The sequence below is a fragment of the Colletotrichum godetiae genome (genome assembly GCF_030913485.1).
Source record: "Colletotrichum godetiae strain CBS 193.32 chromosome Unknown BDP55scaffold_7, whole genome shotgun sequence".
NCBI classification, from domain to species: Eukaryota; Fungi; Ascomycota; class Sordariomycetes; order Glomerellales; family Glomerellaceae; genus Colletotrichum; species Colletotrichum godetiae.
In genome coordinates this window covers 1,300,442-1,320,570 of record NW_026851255.1, presented here as the reverse complement: position 1 = coordinate 1,320,570, position 20,129 = coordinate 1,300,442, and the positions used below count along the sequence as shown (strand labels likewise).

The 20,129-nt window shown below is 53.6% G+C and overlaps 6 protein-coding genes and 1 non-coding gene across 7 annotated transcripts; 5 read left to right on the top strand and 2 right to left on the bottom strand.

The window, feature by feature from the left end:
* Positions 1 to 1,485: 1,485 nt before the first annotated feature.
* On the top strand, positions 1,486 to 3,114 carry BDP55DRAFT_725448 (uncharacterized protein; the record flags this gene model as incomplete). The annotated part of the gene is made up of 1 exon (XM_060579010.1): positions 1,486 to 3,114. One exon carries the CDS (start codon positions 1,486 to 1,488, stop codon positions 3,112 to 3,114), a length of 1,629 nt encoding a protein of 542 aa, XP_060433766.1.
* A 2,494-nt stretch (positions 3,115 to 5,608) lies between these two features.
* Positions 5,609 to 6,641, top strand: BDP55DRAFT_701899 (catabolic 3-dehydroquinase; the record flags this gene model as incomplete). The annotated part of the gene is made up of 3 exons (XM_060577933.1): positions 5,609 to 5,777; positions 5,867 to 6,297; positions 6,335 to 6,641. 3 exons carry the CDS (start codon positions 5,609 to 5,611, stop codon positions 6,398 to 6,400), a joined length of 666 nt encoding a protein of 221 aa, XP_060433765.1. The 3' UTR covers positions 6,401 to 6,641.
* Positions 6,642 to 7,846: 1,205 nt separating this feature from the next.
* BDP55DRAFT_652682 (glycoside hydrolase superfamily) lies at positions 7,847 to 9,550 on the top strand. Its single transcript, XM_060574127.1, has 2 exons — positions 7,847 to 8,001; positions 8,033 to 9,550. Exon 2 carries the CDS (start codon positions 8,074 to 8,076, stop codon positions 9,376 to 9,378), a length of 1,305 nt encoding a protein of 434 aa, XP_060433764.1. The 5' UTR covers positions 7,847 to 8,001; positions 8,033 to 8,073; the 3' UTR covers positions 9,379 to 9,550.
* A 2,499-nt stretch (positions 9,551 to 12,049) lies between these two features.
* Positions 12,050 to 12,148, top strand: BDP55DRAFT_t79. Its single transcript has one exon. It is a non-coding gene; the product is annotated as a tRNA-Leu (tRNA).
* A 469-nt stretch (positions 12,149 to 12,617) lies between these two features.
* Positions 12,618 to 14,159, bottom strand: BDP55DRAFT_544786 (general substrate transporter; the record flags this gene model as incomplete). Its single annotated transcript, XM_060568515.1, has 2 exons — positions 12,618 to 13,596; positions 13,669 to 14,159. The coding sequence occupies 2 exons, from the start codon at positions 14,157 to 14,159 to the stop codon at positions 12,618 to 12,620; spliced, it is 1,470 nt and encodes a 489-aa protein (XP_060433763.1).
* An 852-nt stretch (positions 14,160 to 15,011) lies between these two features.
* On the top strand, positions 15,012 to 17,777 carry BDP55DRAFT_691453 (glycoside hydrolase superfamily; the record flags this gene model as incomplete). Its single annotated transcript, XM_060576971.1, has 5 exons — positions 15,012 to 15,175; positions 15,232 to 15,338; positions 15,411 to 15,819; positions 15,878 to 16,104; positions 16,162 to 17,777. 5 exons carry the CDS (start codon positions 15,012 to 15,014, stop codon positions 17,775 to 17,777), a joined length of 2,523 nt encoding a protein of 840 aa, XP_060433762.1.
* Positions 17,778 to 17,833: 56 nt separating this feature from the next.
* BDP55DRAFT_544682 (uncharacterized protein) lies at positions 17,834 to 19,948 on the bottom strand (the record flags this gene model as incomplete). The annotated part of the gene is made up of 6 exons (XM_060568502.1): positions 17,834 to 18,011; positions 18,074 to 18,453; positions 18,474 to 18,693; positions 18,749 to 18,808; positions 19,013 to 19,774; positions 19,830 to 19,948. Coding segments are annotated over 6 exons (1,719 nt in total), but the record flags the coding sequence as incomplete, so codon positions are not given.
* Between the last annotated feature and the right edge of the window lie 181 nt (positions 19,949 to 20,129).

Genomic DNA, 20,129 nt, shown 5'->3' with positions numbered 1-20,129 from the left:
TTCCGCCAGTCACGTTGGGTGAGGCTTTCGTCTACCATTCACCTGCAATGGGCTGATGGCCTCCTGCGGATGGCGGCGACTGCACTGGCTGGTCTTGGTCTGGCTGGATCGTCGTCTTCTTCTTCTTGAAGGGTCGGTAGTCGCCCCTCCAAAGTGTTCTCCTGCGGTACCGGACGTGATAAGTGAGCAAAGAGCAGTGCGGTTGGAGGCAATGACGGAGATCGTAGATGGCTGGTTGGGCATCAAGACTATCAAGGGGCCAACTGGTACCCGCCGCCTAGGTGAGCTCGCGATCGAACACGTCGACAAGTGCCAAAGGCTAATTGAGGCCTGTTTGGAGTAGGCAGCGGGGCCGGCGGGTGTTCCATCGTGAGAAAAGGGCGAGTCAGTGACGAGGGAAGTTGACGGATGGATCTCACGATGGACGGATCCTCTTCACCTCGTCTTCAGTTGCCAGCAGTGCAGTTCAAGACCGTAGGGGGCAGCGACGAACGAGCTAGAAGGCCTGGGGACCTTGAGGGATGCTGTGGCTGCTGGCTTACTTAATTGGGTTGATGACTCAGCTGTTCCTCCTCCTCTTCTTCCTCAACTAAGGTACGCCAGCACGACCAGTCCTTCACATTCTCTTCATTCTGGGGAATAAAACTATCATCCTCGGTCTTCAAGCCAAGGCTCTGGCTCCTTGATCCTGAATCAGACTCCCTCGCCTTGGACCAGACCAATTAAGTAGGCCTCCTTGGACCGAGCAGACAGGGCGAACCGGCAGCGGTCTCCCAGCCAGTCGGCCTACACCACGAGCCGCCATGCAGCTGCATCCTGCAGTCTTCTACAATTTCTCTTCTTTGGCCCAATTGGGCATCACATCCTGCCGCCAAACGACATCTCGGACCGTGGTATCGTCACCTGGATACCATGAAAGAGACTCTGAGCAAGTGCCATGTGTCTTCTATGCACAATGTCTTGCAGCTTGGACCAGAACTCAAGGAAACCCTCCCCCTTACACCGAGGCAGTGTGCTGGGCCTCGGGAAAACAAAGCCATTGCTGTTGTCATTTCTACCTATACGAAAAACAGTACCTTCTCCCTTTTGGCCCATTGTCTTTTACAAGTTCAAATTGTTATGCCGCCGCAACCGACAGCGAATGTAGACGACCCAGGATCTAGCCTTGCCACCCATGGCAGTTTACTTCTCGCCTTTCAAAAGTGCCAAAGAAAGGATGTCTTTGTTGGCCTCTTTGAACATAGCGGCGATGTTTGGACATCCCTCGAGATTCTGTCGACTCGCTGACGTCTCTTCGCTCTCGGTCTACCCCGAGACTGCGAGCCGAATGCTTCAGCCAAGCAACCTGTGGTTCTTACTCTCATATCCTTCTTAAGAAGGCGACATCACCAAACTGCCCTCTGCCTGGAGTTTGAACCCCTTTTATGCTAATCCTTAGATGTCGCCGACGGACTGATCGGCACCGTCAACGCCCTCACGTTAACCATGTGTATCCTTCTCACGAGAACCTTCAAGTGTTTCCCAGACGGTACACCCTCGCAGCATACCTTCCGGTATATTATTCGATGCGCCAGCCCGAGATATGCCGAGTGTCTAAGCCCAAAAGCTCTCGCCAAGCAATCCGAGGAATACGAGATTGCCTGTCATGAATGCACCGGCAAATTCCTTCAGCCCTTCGCCAAGCCGAAGCGATTCACTCAGAGTATGGTTGATGAAAATGACATGGAAGCACGAGACGCTGCTGAGAACTACGCCAAATCCATGGTCGAATTCCTCAATATGGCATTGATGGAGGCGTCATCTCCGATTCTGAATAACCCTCATGACGATCAATTTGTCTATCGAGTCAGCAAAATCGAGACAGCCTGTCGCTTCGACAAGGACCATGTCGAGAACGGTGCCAACTGCGAATGCTTGGAGAGAGACGATGCCACCAAAGAGTTCAATACGAATAGGATGACTGAACTTCACAACACCGCTGCGGCCATGCGGCGGATCGTTTCCCACGCATATTGGTTCCCTTGGCGAGGGTTCTGGCCCGGTCCTGTCACCGGCAATCGAGCACAAGTTAGAGTGAGGTATCTATCCTTAGCCCACACCCAGAGGCCGGCCAACGACGGAGAGCTCGATCCCGAATTTCTGCCTGTCGAACAATACATTGAACTACATCGGCAACAGCCCGACTTTACGTTTCTAGACAACCTTGGCAACCGAAAGCTTGACGAGAGTGAATCACTTACAGTCGTGCCCGTTCTGCATAGCGCTCCTGATATCCTCGGCCGAGTCGAAGTTTTCACGGATTTACTGACGGAAACAATCGAGTCTTTCGGCGGGAGAGATGGGTGGGAACGCTCTTTACTTACTTCTAATTTTCCTATGACATTGTTCGCTGAATATGCCGCGGCCACCTTTGATGCGCGAATGCAAGTTTCCAACCTTGTTTCGCGTCTCCTGGCCCACGATCCAGGGCTGACCAGGGCACGAATCGCTTCCATCAGCCGGATATTCCTAAGATTCTGGCATTTCGATACAAACGTTATGCGTGCCAGCTTCTCCCAAGACCTACGCCGATTATTTGACAAACTCGTCATTCATACTTACGAGGCCATCGTCCAAAGGGGTTCTGGTAGATATCGGAACGGTGCGTACGCAGGCGGGATGCTCACCAGCCCTGGCCACTACAAGCATACCGAGTATATCATCCTACGCAACACGTCAATGAGGTTGAAAGACGAATTTTACAGACAGGATCTCCTCGAGAGCGTCGTCGCGCCGCTTACGAAGGCGGAGCTTCAGGAACTGGACCTGGCCGACACGGACTGTTTTGTCTGTATGGAGCCGCTCGGGACCGTGCAGGATCCGCACGCGGCTGTGCGCTTTAAATGCGCCTCGGAAAAGCACGTGGTGGGAAAGAATTGCTGGATGAAGTCTCTTCGCCGCATACGACCAAAATACAACTCGAGCGAGTTGAAGTGTCCTTTGTGCTCGGACTGCGTGCTGAGTGACTGGAAGACGCCGTTCAATAACAACCATCTTTGGGCTTGGGATGTCGTCCGGAGTACTGTGCCGCAGTTGGCCCAAGAAATGGGTGATGCAGGGTACACTGAACTTTAGAATGGCACATGTGCAGTGGTTGTTGTTGTTGTTGATCATGGGAGATATTGGTTGGGACATGTCATGGCGAAATTCCGATTCCTATGAGACGTGTGTAGAATAGTACTCCGGAAGTTAGGCATCGGATCGCTCGTTTACTATATCACTACTTCATCAATGACTTCAACCTGTTTCTTCACCTTTTCCTTCCTTGGTAGATTTGATTCATTCTCGTGAGCTCCCACTACATATGCGATCAGGTGTCCGAATGGCTCGTGGCTTGCAATGCGACGAGACCATTAACGGCACATCGCAGTCAGTTTTACGCTGACGGCAGCAATCAGTTCCCCGAGGCGATGTATAAAACGCGACATTGCCGATTCTCTCTGCTGCTGTACGGTTAGCAGGAGCTTTTTTTCAATGATCAGAGATCTTGAGTAACAATTGAGCCCCTCGCTTCTACAGGATCAGCACCTCATACAAACGATCTGGCTGAGCCTCTTTGACTGATGACAGTACTGTACCGGATCAGGTAAGAACAAATAATCATTGTGAGTGAGCATCCCTTACGTCTCGTGCATTCCTCTCGAATCGAACTTGTGATGTGACATACTATTTAAGTCATGCCCCGTGGTGAGTCTTTCTTCTCATCTTGAACATCTACAAGTCTGTCACGTTTTCTTTCCATAGTCATTCCGCTCGCAGCCATCTTTACCAAGATTCGTCCTAAATATTCTCAGGCCTAATCACCAATTCTTCAAATCTCCCACCGGCATAGCCATGTACGCCCCCCCCCCCCCCCCCCCCCCCCCCCACCGCCGCGCCGTACCCCCCAACCCAATCCGCATCCGCCGCCCCGCAAACAGCCCCCTCTTCGCCGGCCATAGCCCTGCCCCCTGGACGCCAGACCACCCGGCTCCAACCCCTTCGACGGCGGCCCCGGACTCCGCCGATACCTCGACGTTCCCCGTGAGCCCCTCATCTGAGTCGCCTGCGATATGTACATCGTTCTGGCAGTCATTGCAAGAGTCGTCTCCGAACTATAAGCCGTCATGGGCGACAACGGATTCAGAATGGGGGGCTCGCCGGAGTCGCCATACTTTTCTAAATTGGACCGGCGGAGGATAGCCCGGGGGCGGTGACTCCCGGCTCTGGTTCCGGCGCTGGGACTATACTGAGAACGCCGGCTAGTACGCCTGTTGCTGGACGGTCTGGGTCTGGAATTGGTGCAAGTAGGGGTAGGGTTTCAAAGTTGAGCAGGATTCTGTATTCTCCTGGGCTGCCTATTTCGCCGCCGTTGCGGTGGTGGAAGGGTGAGGGCCATAGGCCGGTTCGTGAGACTGATGGAGAGGATGAGAGTGAGAGCGAGAGTGGGAGTGATAGGATCGTGACTCCGGGGTTGGAGCTTGAGAGGCTACAGGGAAAGAGGACGTTAGATGTGAAGACGTGTGTTTATCATGGGGGTGGTCGGGCGAAGCCTATGCTGTGGTGGAGGTATCCGTTGGTGGTCTTGCTGCTGGTGCTTATCCTATGGTATGTTCCCTGGAAGAGGTGGATTTGAGTTGCCCATGGTATTGCTAGTAGCCAAATTCTTTCGCTTGTTTGAGAATGACTTGAAGTTGGTGAATATTAGGAATCTGGGTAGCGAGTTAGCTGGGACTATCTCGATGAGGTAAGGTAGGCTGGAATAAAGGACTGCTACCATCTCTAGAACTTTCCATGCCATGGCCCTCAAGGTCTTTGTTCCTTCCTATTTACTAGGAAAGAAGAGGAAGGAAGGCTTCCGACCCCAGTCGTTTGAGGTTGTTAATACGTACCTCAGAGGCCAGAAATCACCTCACAGGCAGGTGCCTCTTTCCCGCCCCTGGCGCTGGAAGCACCACACACCGGAGCCTCCTTCCCAAGGAAACGACATCTCCTACCTTACATATTCGACAAATCTCCACCTCCTTTCAGCAGACATCCGGTCCATGAGTGCGTGGCTCAATTGGTTGAACACCAGGATAAAAAGATACCCGTGCCAATAGGTCCTCTGCGAAACCTGGCGGGCGCTCTTGTTCGAAGCCCCCAGCAGGCATAGAGTGTTGAACAGACCCCATTCTTTTTGCATCATTTTTGTCTTTCAGATACAGTTCCTGGTGTCTTTGATTCATTGAATTTTGCTGCTTCTGAGCGCTCGTCTCTAGGCGGTTTGAAGAGTGTTGCTGTTCTGATGGTGGAGGGGCAGGCCTTGGAAATGTGACGATGCTCTTGTCTTGTTTAATTAAGCAAAGAAAGGAAGGAAGGCATTGAGATTGGAGTGGGCACTAAGACTTGACTCGGAAAGAGCGATTCCATCAAAAATTTTGGGTGCCTTTCCTAGATCCGACGTGCTCATCTACCTAGCATACTCCAATATCAATCCCTTGTCATCATCGTAAGCATTTCTCTCAGCTTAGACCACGACTTACCAGGCTTTGCAGGGCTCTGAAATCCTACAGAAAGTATCATTCCATTCACTTCATCTCTTAGAAACATGACAGACCTACACACCCGCCAGTTCTCCCACGTCGGAGGCACCTCCTCCCAGCTCCTCGACCGCCTCGCTGTCTCTGAGCTCTGCAAAGGCTGGCCAGTCTACCGCGACGCAAGCGAATGGCTAAACTATCGCTCCCTCTTCACCAAGGATGCCTACGTCTGGACCAGTGCGTTGAGCCGTTGACCCCTTCTTATGATGCCACTACTCTCACAAGTATCCTCATCCCCAGAGCTGACACCATGGCCCACGATGTAGCTTGGAGCGGTGCACAGCCCATCGACGACTTCATCCGCATATCCATCGCCGGCAAGTCATCGGGAGCCTTCATCATGCATCGCGAATGCGGCACTCTCGTCGAGCTGAACCAGGAGACGAACCGCGCCGCGGGCAAGATGAAGGCTACCATCACTCAGCGCTTCGAGCACCCTGACGGTTACGAGTACGACATCGACTGTGACTGTCGGTTCCTTTTCTTCTACGAGAAGGCGAAGGAAGAAAGTGGTGATGGGCAAAGGAATTGGAAAGCTGCGTACGTCAAGCTTGTCTATGAAAAGGACAAGATCGTTGCCGTGGACGGTACTAGGGCACCGATCTTTGCGGATGAAGTGTTGGCTAGGTATCCTGCGGGGTACAAGTACCTCGGAGCTGCGCAGAATACTTTGGGATACGAGATTGATGCCAAGCTTGTCACGGGAGGGGGGGGATGTGAGGGCCTGCCGCAAGATGTACCAGAGTATAGAGAGGTGGTTGGAGGGGAAAGATGGTCCTGTTGGTCTATTCGAGACTTGAGGAATTTCTGGCCACAAGAAGCAAGTATTATACTAGCATCACTCAAACTTGGGTTGAGGCTTGGGGCCATGTCTTTCAACCTGAAAGAAACCACCATTGATAGAACCTACGAGGTATGAACAGAATAGCCAATAGGGAATAGCCGTCAGAGGAACCAGCTACCGATAGGGAACATTCACATGCCATGAGCTAACCCATCATCTTACATGATGAGATGGAGTGAGGTCGGTGAAGTAGTGCAAGATGCCTGCACATCTCCCCATAAGGCGTGCATAACATTTCACACCGATTATCTAAGCACGCATCGCGCCATCACGGGCTAACGACTCACGGGGCGGGTGGCGTGTCGGATTCAGCTGTTAGATTTGTTTCTTCTTGGAACATTTCACCGTCCCAAGACATGAGCTGGTGTGATTCCCAAAATGTCTCAACCACGGTCGGGTAAGCGGGTAGGGTCCTGGGAAAGACTGACGCAGCTCACACGAGAGAGGAATGTTGGCGATCGCGTAGTGGTGTCGATTGTGACTATTTGTGCGTATCGAACTGCGTGGCCGTGTCCATCGGGCGGCCTAGGCTTCGGCTTTCCGGCGTCCCTGAGTACGTTGTCTTATTGAGGAAGCGTAGAAATGAAAATAGTTGACAGTGAACAAGATGATTGCCCAGTTCGTCAGCGTCATGCATGCAGGTATGACAATAGGCGGAAGTCCAGGCACAGCGCACAGAATTGACATAGATGATGGACAGCACACAGTAGAAGATGCAGAGAGATGGGACGACATCGGGGAAGGAGCAATCCCGTGTCAATGCATCGTCCGTTCTTCCCCCCAAGTTCCCCCTGCGTCAGCCAAAGCGCTGGTTCATCCCATGGGGGCGCTTCAGGTGCGATGCACTGGCTGAGAGATCTTCAGGTCCTTCAGGTCCTTCCAGCACAAGTGGCAGCACAAGTGGAGACGGCCCCAGCGGGCTGGCTGCTAATGCGCGGTGCCTGGTTTTTTTTCATCCACTGCCACCTCAGGTTTCAACTTCCAGTGAGTTGTGCCAGGCCTCAATTGCCAGGTAATACGAAGTACGGATACCTTATCCAGGTATCGATTCAGCCCCGGAAAACAAACTTGGACACCTTGGACACCCTCGGTGGGGCCTGTACTCCGTAGTCGAGTCTTCGAGTCCCCCGAGAAGTCTACTCCGTACGGTGTGGGTGTATTCGTACCTCACGTGATGTCGCTTGTACTCAGAGAGCCAGGGCAGTCAGGCAAGTACCCAAGTACCCCCGGGCTCTCCTTAATTTCGTGACGTGCCAATACGACCGTCATTGTTTTCCTCCACTCTTTTCTTCCTCCACTCCTCTGTGACCCCCCCGTCTTCCCTCCTTTTGTGTTTTATAGACATCTTTGTCCCACCCGTTGCCGATTCCTCTTCGGTCCTGTTCACTCTTTCACTCTTCCCAGTCATTCTTTTTGGTCCACGACGAACCACCAACTCACTACACTCTTTTGTTTATTATAGTCACAGCCAAAGAGTCTCTGAACAACGTAGAAAAAGGCCTTTCCCAGTCCGCCCTTAATTACCACCCTGGGACCCCTTTCCTCCACTCGACGATTCTACAGATCATCGACCAGACGCGACAATTCTTTATTATTTCAACCGTTTTTTAACACATTAATCCAATCAAAATGAAGGCCTCCATCTCTCTCGCTGCCCTCACCGCCCTGGCGGCCACCGTCGAGGCTCAGAACTACCTTGGCTTCAACTCCGGTGCCACCAAGGCCGACCGTTCTGCCAAGTTCAAGGCCGACTTCGAGGCCGAGTTCAAGACTGCCCAGGGCCTCGTCGGTGCCCCCGGCGACTTCAACGCTGTCCGCCTCTACACCAACATCCAGGCCTACTCCACCCAGGACCCCATTGAGGCTTTCGAGGCTGCCATTGAGACCAAGACCTACATCCTTCTCGGTATCTGGACTTCCGGCACCGACAACATTGACAAGGAGATCAACGCCCTGAAGACCGCCGTCACCAAGTACGGCACCAAGCTCACTGACCTCATCATCGGTGCCTCCATCGGTTCCGAGGACCTGTACCGCAACTCCGTCACCGGTGTCAAGAACAAGTCTGGTGTTGGTGCGGACCCCAAGACCCTCGTCGGCTTCATCGACGACTTCAAGACCGCCTTCAAGGACACCCCTCTGTCCAAGGTCTCCATCGGCCACGTCGACACCTGGGACGTCTGGGGAAACTCCACCAACAAGCCCGTCCTCGACGCCGTTGACTGGGTCGGTGTTGACGAGTACCCCTACTACGAGAATGACAAGGGCAACACCATCGACAACGCTGGCAGCCTCTTCGACAAGGCCTACGAGGCCACCGTCGCCACCGCTGGTGGCAAGCCCGTCTGGGTCACCGAGACCGGCTGGCCTGTCACCGGCGAGACTTGGGATGAGGCCGTCCCCAGCGCCAAGAACGCCCAGAAGTACTGGCAGGAGGTCGGTTGCCGCAAGCTCTTCAACAAGGTCCCCACCTTCTGGTACAACCTTCGCGACTCCAACCCCGACAACTCCATGAAGTTCGCCATCACCAAGGACCTGTCCACCACCCCTCTGTTCAACCTCACCTGTCCCACCACCTTCGACACCCCCTCCAGCACCAAGACCGCCTCTGCCTCCGGCACTGCCACCGCTAAGCCCAGCAGCTCCTCTGGCGCCAGCTCCGGCTCTGGCTCTGGCTCCGGCAACAGCACCAGCGGTGGATCCGGTTCCGGTTCCGGCTCTGGAAGCGGCTCTGGCAGCGGTTCTAACTCGACCGTCTCCACCGCCTCTCCCTCTGCCACCTCCGGCTCCGGCTCCTCTGGTAGCGGATCCGGCTCTGGATCCAGCGCCAGCAGCACGCCCTCTGCGGTTGCTGGCTCTGGTGCTGCCGGCCTTCAGGTCTTCACCACCGGTGCTCTGGCTGTCGTTGCCGGCGCTTTCGCCCTCCTCTACTAAGAGGTTCGAGGAGTAGTGCACTCACTCGTCTTGTGGTCAAATTTTTCTAGCGCATTGGCAAGGTGTCTTTTGATTCCCCCTTCTGGACATGTGTTTTTTCGGTATCATAATCATGGATAGATTGAGGATAGACTGAAGGAAAAAAAATGTGATTAATCCATACATAAACTCATTAACGTTGTACAAATGAACCCTTTGGTGACGAGCGTGACTACTGCATACGTGTGTGACTAATTTTTTTTTTCAATTTTTTTTTGTGACAGTACGGATACGTGAAGAATATCTTTACTCAGCTTATCACAAGCTGAGAGCCTGAGAGCATTGTTCAAACTCCCCGTGAGTGAGAACATTTACCAGCGTGCCAGGCTAATCGCGTCATACAGGGCTCGAGCTATTCCTCCCGAGCAAATGAACGATTCGGTTCGGCAAGGTCGAGGTGTGCGGGCCGCACGCCTATTGCCTGACCTTGATTCACGATACAATTGGGCAAAGCGCGGTGGCAGCCAAGCCGGCCAAGAGGAGCCTCCCTCCCATCCACCCCCATGGTCACCACCCATTTGGCATCCCACCCCCCAGAAGTTGGGAAATGAGATGGTGCTGATCAGTCCCCACCATGAGGAGGCCGCACTTGGTTAGGCACTAGGGGGCAAGCTGGCAAGCATACGAGGTCTGGACCGTCGAGCGGGCTCCGTTCGTATTCCTTCTCCCAGTCGGCGGTCAACCATCAGGGGGAGATATCCCGTCCCCGCTGAGGAAGCGAGAGGAGACTGGAGAAGGTTAGAAATTCTGAAATGGACACAGACTCGAGAGGAGATTCGAGACTCGAGGGAAAGAGAGGGACTGAGGACTGTGTGTTTGTGCAAAGTCACACTGATACACGGTAGAGAGTGGGAACTGGGAGAGGGACGGAAGAGGAAAGAGATTCCCACATATCCAGGCGCAGTGGCGAGCTAAATTTAGAGCTTGGACCCAAGTGAGAGGTCTTGTTGTGCCCCGGGGGACATTCTGGAAACTGGGAACTGGGAGAGACGGCTTGGAGTTCGCTGTCGCGCCGTCGGACGCCGTCGTTCGGCAGTGGTGGGATGTGCATTTATTCGCTCATTTCTGTGTACGGATTTTTCCCACGGAACATGAGAAGCAGAAGGCGAAACTTGTGAATACCTACGCGATTACGTACAAAACGTTTCTCCAATTGTCAAGGTCGCCAGCGGAGCCCCGTTCAGGTACATGACGAATCACGATGTCGCTGTACCTGGCGCTAGACCCAAGACGGGACTTCATAGTGAGTGAGGTAGAGTTCAACGGCACAGGTACCGGATCTGGAAGAAGGTGAGAAAACCTTCCTGGCAAGGTGTGAGCTGAGTGTGGAGAACGCGCGTCTCTTTGTTTGCACATTTATGCATGTTCATCCCATTTGTTCAAAAAGTTTGATTTGTTTACTTTGGCGTCCATCAGATCAGATCAGATCAGACCAGACGAAAAAGAAAGAAACAACATATGAGAGATGAATGGCTGGCTGATCAATAAGAGGAGAAAACTTGGCTTTCCTCGCCTGGAGTCAATACTCAATAGTGTTGGAAAGTTGAGTGGCAGTGCTGACGGCTCATGCCCTGACCTTGCTGATGATCACCCAAGAATCCAAGATCCAAGGCCGGGTTGGCGTGCTTAGTGCACGCTGGACGGAGTACCTACCGTATTCCACTTGCCAGTTGTGTGCCAGTGACAGTTGGTAGTTGATCTTTGTGGGCTCGTCAGTCAATATTCTCTCTTCGACTCTTAAATAGTCAATCTCGTTCGGGTATTTTTGGCAACTTTGTATTTCGGGGCGCGGCGGGACGAGACTCTGACGTTTCTGCGGGACCTTGTTCTTGTGATGCAATTGAATGTTCATTGTTTATGCTAGGGTAGCGGCACAATAAGTGGTAGGTGATTCTGCATGTGATGACTACCTTGATGAAAGGACTTCGTCGTGCATTCCCCACGTGCCTCCGTATACAAACGGCTGTTTTATGCCAAGACACTTTTCCCATCCCGTTTGTGCTTCTGGCGCGTTGTGAACCGGTTGCGGCTTGGCGGGTAGATTGGCGGAAAGTGTCGGTCGCCCGACCGGGTCTCAGCCGCAACGGACCAACGGTTTTCAATCAAACGTCGTTGGGAACGTTATTCGACGTCATTGATTGTGTTTATGAGTTGACGTTCGAAGCTGCGTGTGAGGTTGTCGCGATATCAAAACGTATGGTGCACACCCGCACGGCTCCGATTGCAATGCTCTACAGAGTACAGAGGCCGCCCGTTGGCATGATTACACTGTGGAAAGCTCTTCTGTACTGCAACACCGAGACGGGTTCTTCCTAGAACGGCCGCGGGTCTCGACGGGATGCCGAAGCTTCTTCCCGCGCGCTTCCGGAGCCGCCGCGTCAACGCCGTCGGACTTGTCACCTCCAGATCTCATCACATGTTCACCACATCATGTCCCCTCCGCCCGCCTGCCGGTGGATCACTTCTCACACCGACTCCATAGCCCTGAACCGAACCACCCCCGCACATACGCACACAAACTCGTACATACTGCAGAAGTCAACCCAAAGCCCTCGGAATATAACCAGCTTGCCCGGCTCCCACCGGCATCCGCAATCGCATCAAGGACCTTCCTCGGAGCGAGCATCGGCACGGAAGGGTGGCCGAGTTGGTTATGGCGCCAGGTTAAGGTCAGCTTAACATCTGTTTCCTGGTGGGGCAACCCGCGCGAGTTCGAGTCTCGTCCCTTTCATTTTTGTTGTTTCTGGCAGTTGGATATGTGTTTGGAATGCGTGAGTGAATTTGGGTTGAAGAAAGACAGTCAAGCAGCATACGTCTTAATGTTGTATCTGGCAGTGTTTGGGTCTTTATAAGGACAAGAGTGTTGTCCAGGAGGTATTGATCAGGGGTTGCGTCGCAGCGCCGGCATCTCCAACTCCAAGATGACCCTAAACCTCGACCTGGAAGCCCAAAGGTCTAAGAGGACTGGGTACCACTTGGAGACAGTTATCATCCTCAGTCACCCCATATGACACCTGCCATCGTCCTTCACCCCGTCCATTTGATTCGAGGCCATTCCTTGGCCAAGATGAGCTGTACTATACCACGGAAGACCAAGTGCAATGACTGGGTGTTGCAGTACTTGAATGCCACACATCATCACGAGCATACGAACGCTGATATGGTTATTATTGGTCTGTGTGTGGCCGCCACCGGCTCATTCATTCCTTGTGTTCTATGACCCTCATATCCTTCACAACCGAACCCTTCTCATCAAGACCATCGTCCTTGACCTCCTCCCCAAACACCTCCTGCATGCGTTCCAGGCTGTGACCTCGGGTCTCGGGGTACAAGAAATAAAAGACGGCAACTTCAACCACAAGCCATGCCACATACACCAAATAATACTTCCAACCCAGAGAGTCCATACCGATAGGGTTGACAAACTGGTTAAAGAACGACGCGGCCTTGTTGGCAAAGACGAGAATACTAAGACCCATAGCTCGAAGCCTGAACGGGAGAATCTCCGTGGGGTAGAGGAAGAGGAGTGGGTTTAGGCAGATATTGAAGGCGGCGTAGAAGACGAAGATGAAAGCAAGCGCGGCCTGACTAGCGGCCGTGGTCCCCTTTGTGTTGTAGACTGCAATACTGGCCGTGAGCGACGAAAAGGTGAGCCACATGGCGATGCCGCCTCCGACAAACATCCACCGGCGGCCGATTCTGGTCGACAGCGCGGCCGCGAATAGAGCCGTGGCGTAGTTCACGGTGCTGATGACCCCGTTGAGCATAGTCTGCTCGCGCTGGCTGGTAATACCGATGCTCGTGAAAATCTTTGTCAAGTAGTACGATACCAGACCGTTCCCACTCCACTGCCCAAACACGGCGAGAGTGACAAGGATCAAGAGCCTCTTCCTGTTGGCTGGTGTCTTGAAGAAGAGCTTTGGTCCAACATCCTTGACCTGTTTCTCGAGCTGCAAGGCCACTTTCATCTCGTGAAACTCTGCGACGACCAGAGGATTCGTTGGGTCTCCTCCCCCGTGATGCTTCACGAGGATGCTGAACGCTTCGTCTTCCCGGTCCTTGTAACAAAGCCACCGGGGCGACTCATCCAAGAACCACACGAAAATCATCTGAATCACCGCCGGGAGCGCCTGCAACATTGTAGGAAGCCGCCACGCCCACGACCCGGCAATACGATAGCTCCCAAACGTGACCCACCCGGCCGTGAGAGCGCCGAGGTAGAAGCTGGTATTATACAGCGAGCCGAATAACACGCGGTGCCTTGGATGTGCGAGCTCCGAGATCAGCACCGGCGCCGCGGCGAGAGCCATGGTGATGCCGAAGCCGACGACGATGCGGCCGCCGATGAACTGCCCGATGGAGTGGCTGAGGCACTGGATCAGCACGCCAATGATCATGATGCTGCTGCCGATGAGGATGGACCATTTCCGCCCGAAACGGTCCGAGACGAAGGCGGAAAAGGGGGTCGAGATGATTGCGCCGAGGGGGTACGCGGCGCTGGTGAAGCCGAGGAGGGCGCCCTTTGAGCTTCCGAATTCGCGGTTCCATGCCGCGACGCCTTGGAGGCCTGTCAGGACGGAGCCGTCGTAGCCGTTTGTTGCGCAGACTACGAGGCAGGCTGGGGCGAGGATGCTGTAGAGGCGGATGAGAGATGGGGTGAGGGAGGAGAGGGCGGAACGGGTGTCTGAGGCTAGGATCTCTTCCACGGTCTGGGCCCGCGGGGGCAGAGACTTGGAGTCCATCTTCTTGGCTGACTGAAGGCCAGATTAGATTTTTGAGGATGGCTGTGAGGATGAGGGATTCTTCACCCGGGTCTCTCGGGTCTATTTATGCTGTTTGACAGCCATGATCTAGGGTAATTTAGTCGCCAACAGATGTGTCTTAGAAGAGTTGTTTTACTCATGGAAGTGAAGTCCAGGGTCGATAAGCTCTACCCGGCAACATACGACATGGCGTCGAACCTGATCCCATGATCTGGTTTCGTTCGAGTCCGACCCCGGATCGGCTCTGCGGGGGAGGGTTCCCCAGGTCTTGGCATTGTTCTCGAGGGACGAGGCTATTCCCCAAAACGGCAAGGGTGGCATATAGGAGCGGGGAGAGACGGACTGACTCCGTGCCCCTCGTCTATGGTGGGATCGTGTGTGTCTTGCATGGTTGCCCATCCCAACTCACTAGGAGCTTTACCAACGGTGCTTGGCTCTTTGTTGCGTATTCGGCCGGGGAGAAACGGACCCAGTCCGACGATGTACACTGCAGAAGTCAGTCCATCACGCATCAGGTTCAGTGCGCCTGCAATGGGCGTGCCACAAATCGTCTCATACCATAAAGAAGTGCAGCTTTGGTGGTTATAAATGAGCTCCCATTCTTAACCCGCGTGAGAGTGTGCTGGATTCATGCGCTTCTCGGAGACACACAGTTAGACTTCATCCAACTTGAGTTTTCTTAGACCTTACACTCCATCTTACACGCAGGAAACTCCTACCAGTAATATGTTTGACACTGAGAAACGGGGCAGAGACCATGACGCATCTCGCATCGATGTGCCTCAAGCACCTCAGGACGCGAAATCTTTTTCTCGAGAAAAGTTGAAGCAGATGACTCTCGAGGAGAAGGTGCTGTTATTGACAGGCGAAGACCTCTGGCGGACGAATCCCATCTCGAGGCTGGGCATCTCCCGAATCAAGACCTCTGATGGGCCTACCGGAGTTCGTGGAGGCATCTTTGTCGATGGGGTCACTGCAGCTTCCTTACCATCTGGGTGAGTAGCTGTCGCACTCTTCCTCTTGATTGAGTCACAACTAACCAACGCCAAAGTGTATCGTTGGCTGCTACGTGGGATAAGCAGGTCATCAATGACGTCTCGCAGGTCTTGATAGCCGAAGCCAAAAGCAAAGGGGTAGATGTGCTTCTAGGCCCGACAGGTAAGGTTTCGTCTACGCCATGTCGATGTCCTCAATGATAGTAGTAGTAGTGGTGGTCTGATCCTCGCATAGTATGCATCCCTCGCACTCCGCTGGGCGGACGCAACTTTGAGGCCTACAGCGAAGACCCTTTCCTAACGGGCAAGCTCGCCGCCGAGTACATCAACACAATCCAAGCTGCTGGTATCGGAGCCTGCGTCAAGCACTACGCAGCAAACGACCAAGAAAATCGCCGTTTCTTCATAGACGAGAAGATCCCTGAGCGTGCCCTCCGCGAAATCCACCTCCAGCCTTTTCAGATTGCAGTCCGCGAGAGTCACCCTTGGTCCATCATGACAGCTTACAACAGGATCAACGGTGACTTTTGCTCGGCGCATCACTACCTCATCAGAGACATCCTCCGTGGCGAATGGGGCTGGGACGGCCTGGTGATGAGTGATTGGTTTGGGACGAATAGCATTGTGCCTTCGTTGACAGCAGGGTGAGGCTTGACACAGAAGCGACTGCCCCTAACGATGATGTGACTGACGGAAATTCAGATTGGATCTAGAGATGCCTGGACCCGTCAGGCGAAGAGGCGAACGTCTTCTCGAGGCCCACCGCAAAGGTCTAGTGGACACCTCTTTCATTGATGCCTCTGCCGCAAGAGTCTTGGAGCTACTACACAGGACGGGCAAAAGCCAGATACCAGACTGGAAAGAAGAGCCGGAGCGGGCCGTCGATCTCCCTGAGCATCGGAAGATCCTCCGTCGCGCAGGTGCAGAGGGTTCGTCGTGCTCATTCAAATAGAATGCAACGTGAAGTCAACTAACGAAGCATGTAGGCATTGTTCTTCTAAAGAACGAAAAGTCGACTCTCCCCCTCACAGATCTCGGCGGTAAGACCATCGCGTTCATCGGTCCCAACGCCGCCAGATCGGTGGCTACAGGAGGTGGCAGCTCGAACCTCGCGCCTCACTACCGGACTACGCCTTTCGAATCCTTTCGAAGGGAGCTTTCCGAGACATTTCCAACAGCCAAGGTTGCGACTGAACCTGGAAACCTTACGCATCGATATCTCCCTCTCGTGGATTCCGCTGTCATGCAAAACCCCGAAACTAATAGCCCTGGGTTCGTTCTGTCTCTGTGGAGAAACATGAGGCACGAAGGCAACCCTTTCATGGTGGAGCACCGACCGAGCTCCAACCTGGTTTGCTACGATGGGCTCCCTCCTGAGCTGACGACCGGAGAGCGCTACTCCTACCGTGCTAGGACAATCCTCAAGCCCAAGACGAGCGGCGTCCATCAGCTATCCCTTTCCAGCTGTGGCCCTGGCAAGATCATCCTCGACGGCAAGGTCATCATCGATATCGAGCGGAGGTGGTGGTCGCCCAAGTCATCTCTCTTCATGAGCTACGGTTCGCCCGAGGAGCGAGTCGATGTCACCCTCGAGGCTGGCCGATCGTATGAGCTCGTGCTTGAGTCGATCAGCCGTGAGCCGAAACCGTACGATTTGACCTACATGGGCATGTTGGAGCGCGAAGAGGTTCAGGATGGCGGCCGTATCGGTTTCCTAGAGAACCCTGCAGACCTGGATGCCATGCTACAAGACGCTATCGAGCTTGCCAGAACCTGTGATATTGCTGTCGTTGTCGTAGGCAAGGACCAGGACTGGGAGACGGAGACGAGCGACATGGTCTCCATGGATCTGCCTGGCCGGTCCAACGAGCTGGTCTTTGCCGTGGCCAAGGCGAACCCCAACATCATCGTGGTAAACCAAACGGGAAGCCCAATCACGATGCCCTGGATCGATGACATCCCAGCTGTTGTCCAAGCTTGGTATCAAGGTCAGGAGTTGGGAAACAGCTTGGCGGACGTTCTACTCGGGGCGGCCAACCCGTGCGGGAAGCTACCAATTACATTCCCGCGCCGTATTGAGGATACGCCATCTTTTGACAACTATCCCGGAGAGAACGACGTGGTTCATTATGGAGAGGGCATCTACCTCGGATACAAGTACTACGACCATCGCAAGATTGAACCGTTGTTCCCATTCGGGGCTGGTCTCTCGTACACCACCTTCGAGTACTCCAACCTGAGATTGAGCGCCGACGTACTCGAGGAGACGGGCAAAATAGAAGTCGAAGTCGATGTGACCAACACCGGCAAACGCGAAGGCAAAGAGATTGTGCAGTTCTATGTCAGTCCTGTATCAAAGCCTCGGCTGGGCCGCCCGCTGAAGGAGCTTAAGGGCTGGGACAAGGTCCTCGTACGGTCTGGAGAAACGGTGACCGCTCGGACGACTCTTGACAAGGTGAGCATATCGTACTGGGATGATAGCGTTCAGAAGTGGGTGGTGGAGGCCAACGCGGAGTTCAGGGTGAGCGCGGCGAGGGATTCTAGGGAGGAAGGGGTGGGTGCGGGATTCCGGTCGGCGAGCGCTTTTCAGTGGGTTCACTGAGTGCACTTAGGAGAACCTGCAAGAAATCAATGAGATCGAGAAATGATGATGTTTAGCTAAGATAGCATTTGAAGAATCTCGCAGTCCCTAGCGATCGTCGGTGAAAATCGAGATGCCACCTCGGCTACAATCTCCCGAGCCTGAAGCGTGATTTGCCAGCCTTCTGGCAGCAAGACTGTCGACAGCTCATCGTTGTGCAGGATGAGCTCAATCTGGATCTGGATTCCGAAAAGCCTACAGGGAGCGCGTGAGTTGTTTGAAACATCAAGAATCAATAGGTATATCTCGATGCTCACATTCTCCAAGAATTGATGGGGAAAAGAAGGAGTCCGAATGGTTCCTGGAGGATCCCACCATGCAACACCCCGATGATGGCGGAGGAAATTGCAATCTTTGCGCCTTGAACGTCTTCGTCGGATAGGGCGGATGACCCCGAGGGATGGAGACAGCGATACACGTGAGACCGGTAGAGGATCGTCTTTGCGGCACAGTAGCGTGCCTTGAGGTGTCCTCTCAATCTTTGTCGCATTGGTCTGAGTGAACGAGGAGACAGTAGTTCGACTTCATCGGCTAGCGGGAGCGTCTCGAATTGGAGGTCGGCTGGAAGACATGCCTTCCACTCCTCAATCTGACGATTTAGTTCCCCCACGATGGAGTGTGAGGGGGATTGCACTCTCTCTACACATCAGTCAGCACCTCGCAATGAGACTCAGACCATAGGGCCTCATTACCTTTATTGTATAAGTGAAAATGTATCCGGTTTAGGAGTCTCCTCATAGCAACAAGTGCCAAGAAGAAGAACTGATTGTCTTTACCTTGAGAGTCTGCACCAGAGTCCGGAAGTAGTGGCAAGGGCACTGCACCTTCGAGACTACTCAAACCACTGGGCGGGAAGTCATACTCCACAAGGATCTGACTGTCAGTCAATCAGCAAGTAAGCTTTTGAGGGTCAAAGACGAGAGCATCAGTACCTTTCTTGCAGATAAGCAATCCAGTATAGCTGGCAGTGGTGTGCTTCTAGTTTCGCTTGCCTATTTTCAACGCGCTAGTGAGTCTCATCTGCCGACAGCCTACAAATCATTAGACCTACAGTGGCAGTAGAATCATGATCACAGAGCATGCCTTGTGAATAAAACGCCAGGAGTCGTGGATCCTGAATATGGATGAGTTGAAAAGGCTGTTGAGCATCATCAGAGTTCGGCCTGCATCCCTTAAAACATCCAAGCTGTACTTACGCCATGAGCAAAAGACACTGGACGCCCACCCAGTCCGTTTCTTCAACATCTTGAAACATACTACACGCAATAGTGAAGAAGCCGAGGCCAGCCTCATGCTCTAACATGGACTCTGCGGAGTCAGACTGGGCCCATTCCGTTTTACCGGTCTGGCACGCAGCTACTGAGCCGAGAGAGAGGACGAGTGCTACCAGGCAGCTATCGAGACTGCTAGCAAACCCTACCCTGAGAGCCTGGTTGAGATGATGGCTGTAGAATCGGTCTTCATCCAACACAAGGTATTGAGGATGGAAATGGCTGAAGTAAGAGTCGGCTAGGTCACGCAACTGTGCTAGCGATAGGTTGGATAGCCAATCTTGACCTTGTGAGGAAGTTCCAGCAAGGCACCGTGGGGGTGCCCGAGCCCTGCGCATCTTGGGCCGCTGGATCTCCAACGCGACTGGATATCGTAGATCAAGCTCCGCCAGAGTGAGTGGAGAGCAAGGCCATGATAGGAGATGCTGCGGTGCCGTGTAGTGCTTTTCCGGGATGGCGAGTTCCTGCCGGATCTGGACCGATCCCAGTTTTGAGGGCGAAAACACGCTCATCGGGCTTACTACTTCCATTGGGTCACAATTCTCAATCATCGTGGGATGATGATTCTGTGAACGCGGCTGCTCATCTGCAGTGGTTCGAGGATCCTGCGCATTCTCCATCAGAGCATCCAGCTTGGCTTCCATGCGCTTCAGTGTGTCATTCAACTCTGTTACAGAGAGATTCTTCCTTGGCGAAACTTAGTTGACTGGAACAACACATTGGGACGAGCTTACTGCATTACTTTGATGTGACGGTTTCGATATACGCACATTGCAGCCCCAACCTTCTACATCGCCCACAGAAAGGTTTGGCTTCATCACACTTCGTCTTCCTCTCGCGACATGGCGCGCAGACCTTGAGAGGTCATTAGCGACGCCCTTAATCCCCGACTTGTGATGTGATACTTGCATTAAGCGCTTGGCGACGCGGTGCGTTACTTGAGAGCCGAGTTCGTGTCGTTTCGGAGTCCATATTAGTCCGGTGTTCTGGTCGTACGGAAGACGGCGGTGCAGGGTTGGGGGTTTTGGGGCCATTGCTGCTT

Excerpts from the sequence above, each read along its gene's own strand:
- BDP55DRAFT_652682 (XM_060574127.1), top strand. The coding sequence starts at position 8,074 with ATGAAGGCCTCCATCTCTCTCGCTGCCCTCACCGCCCTGGCGGCCACC.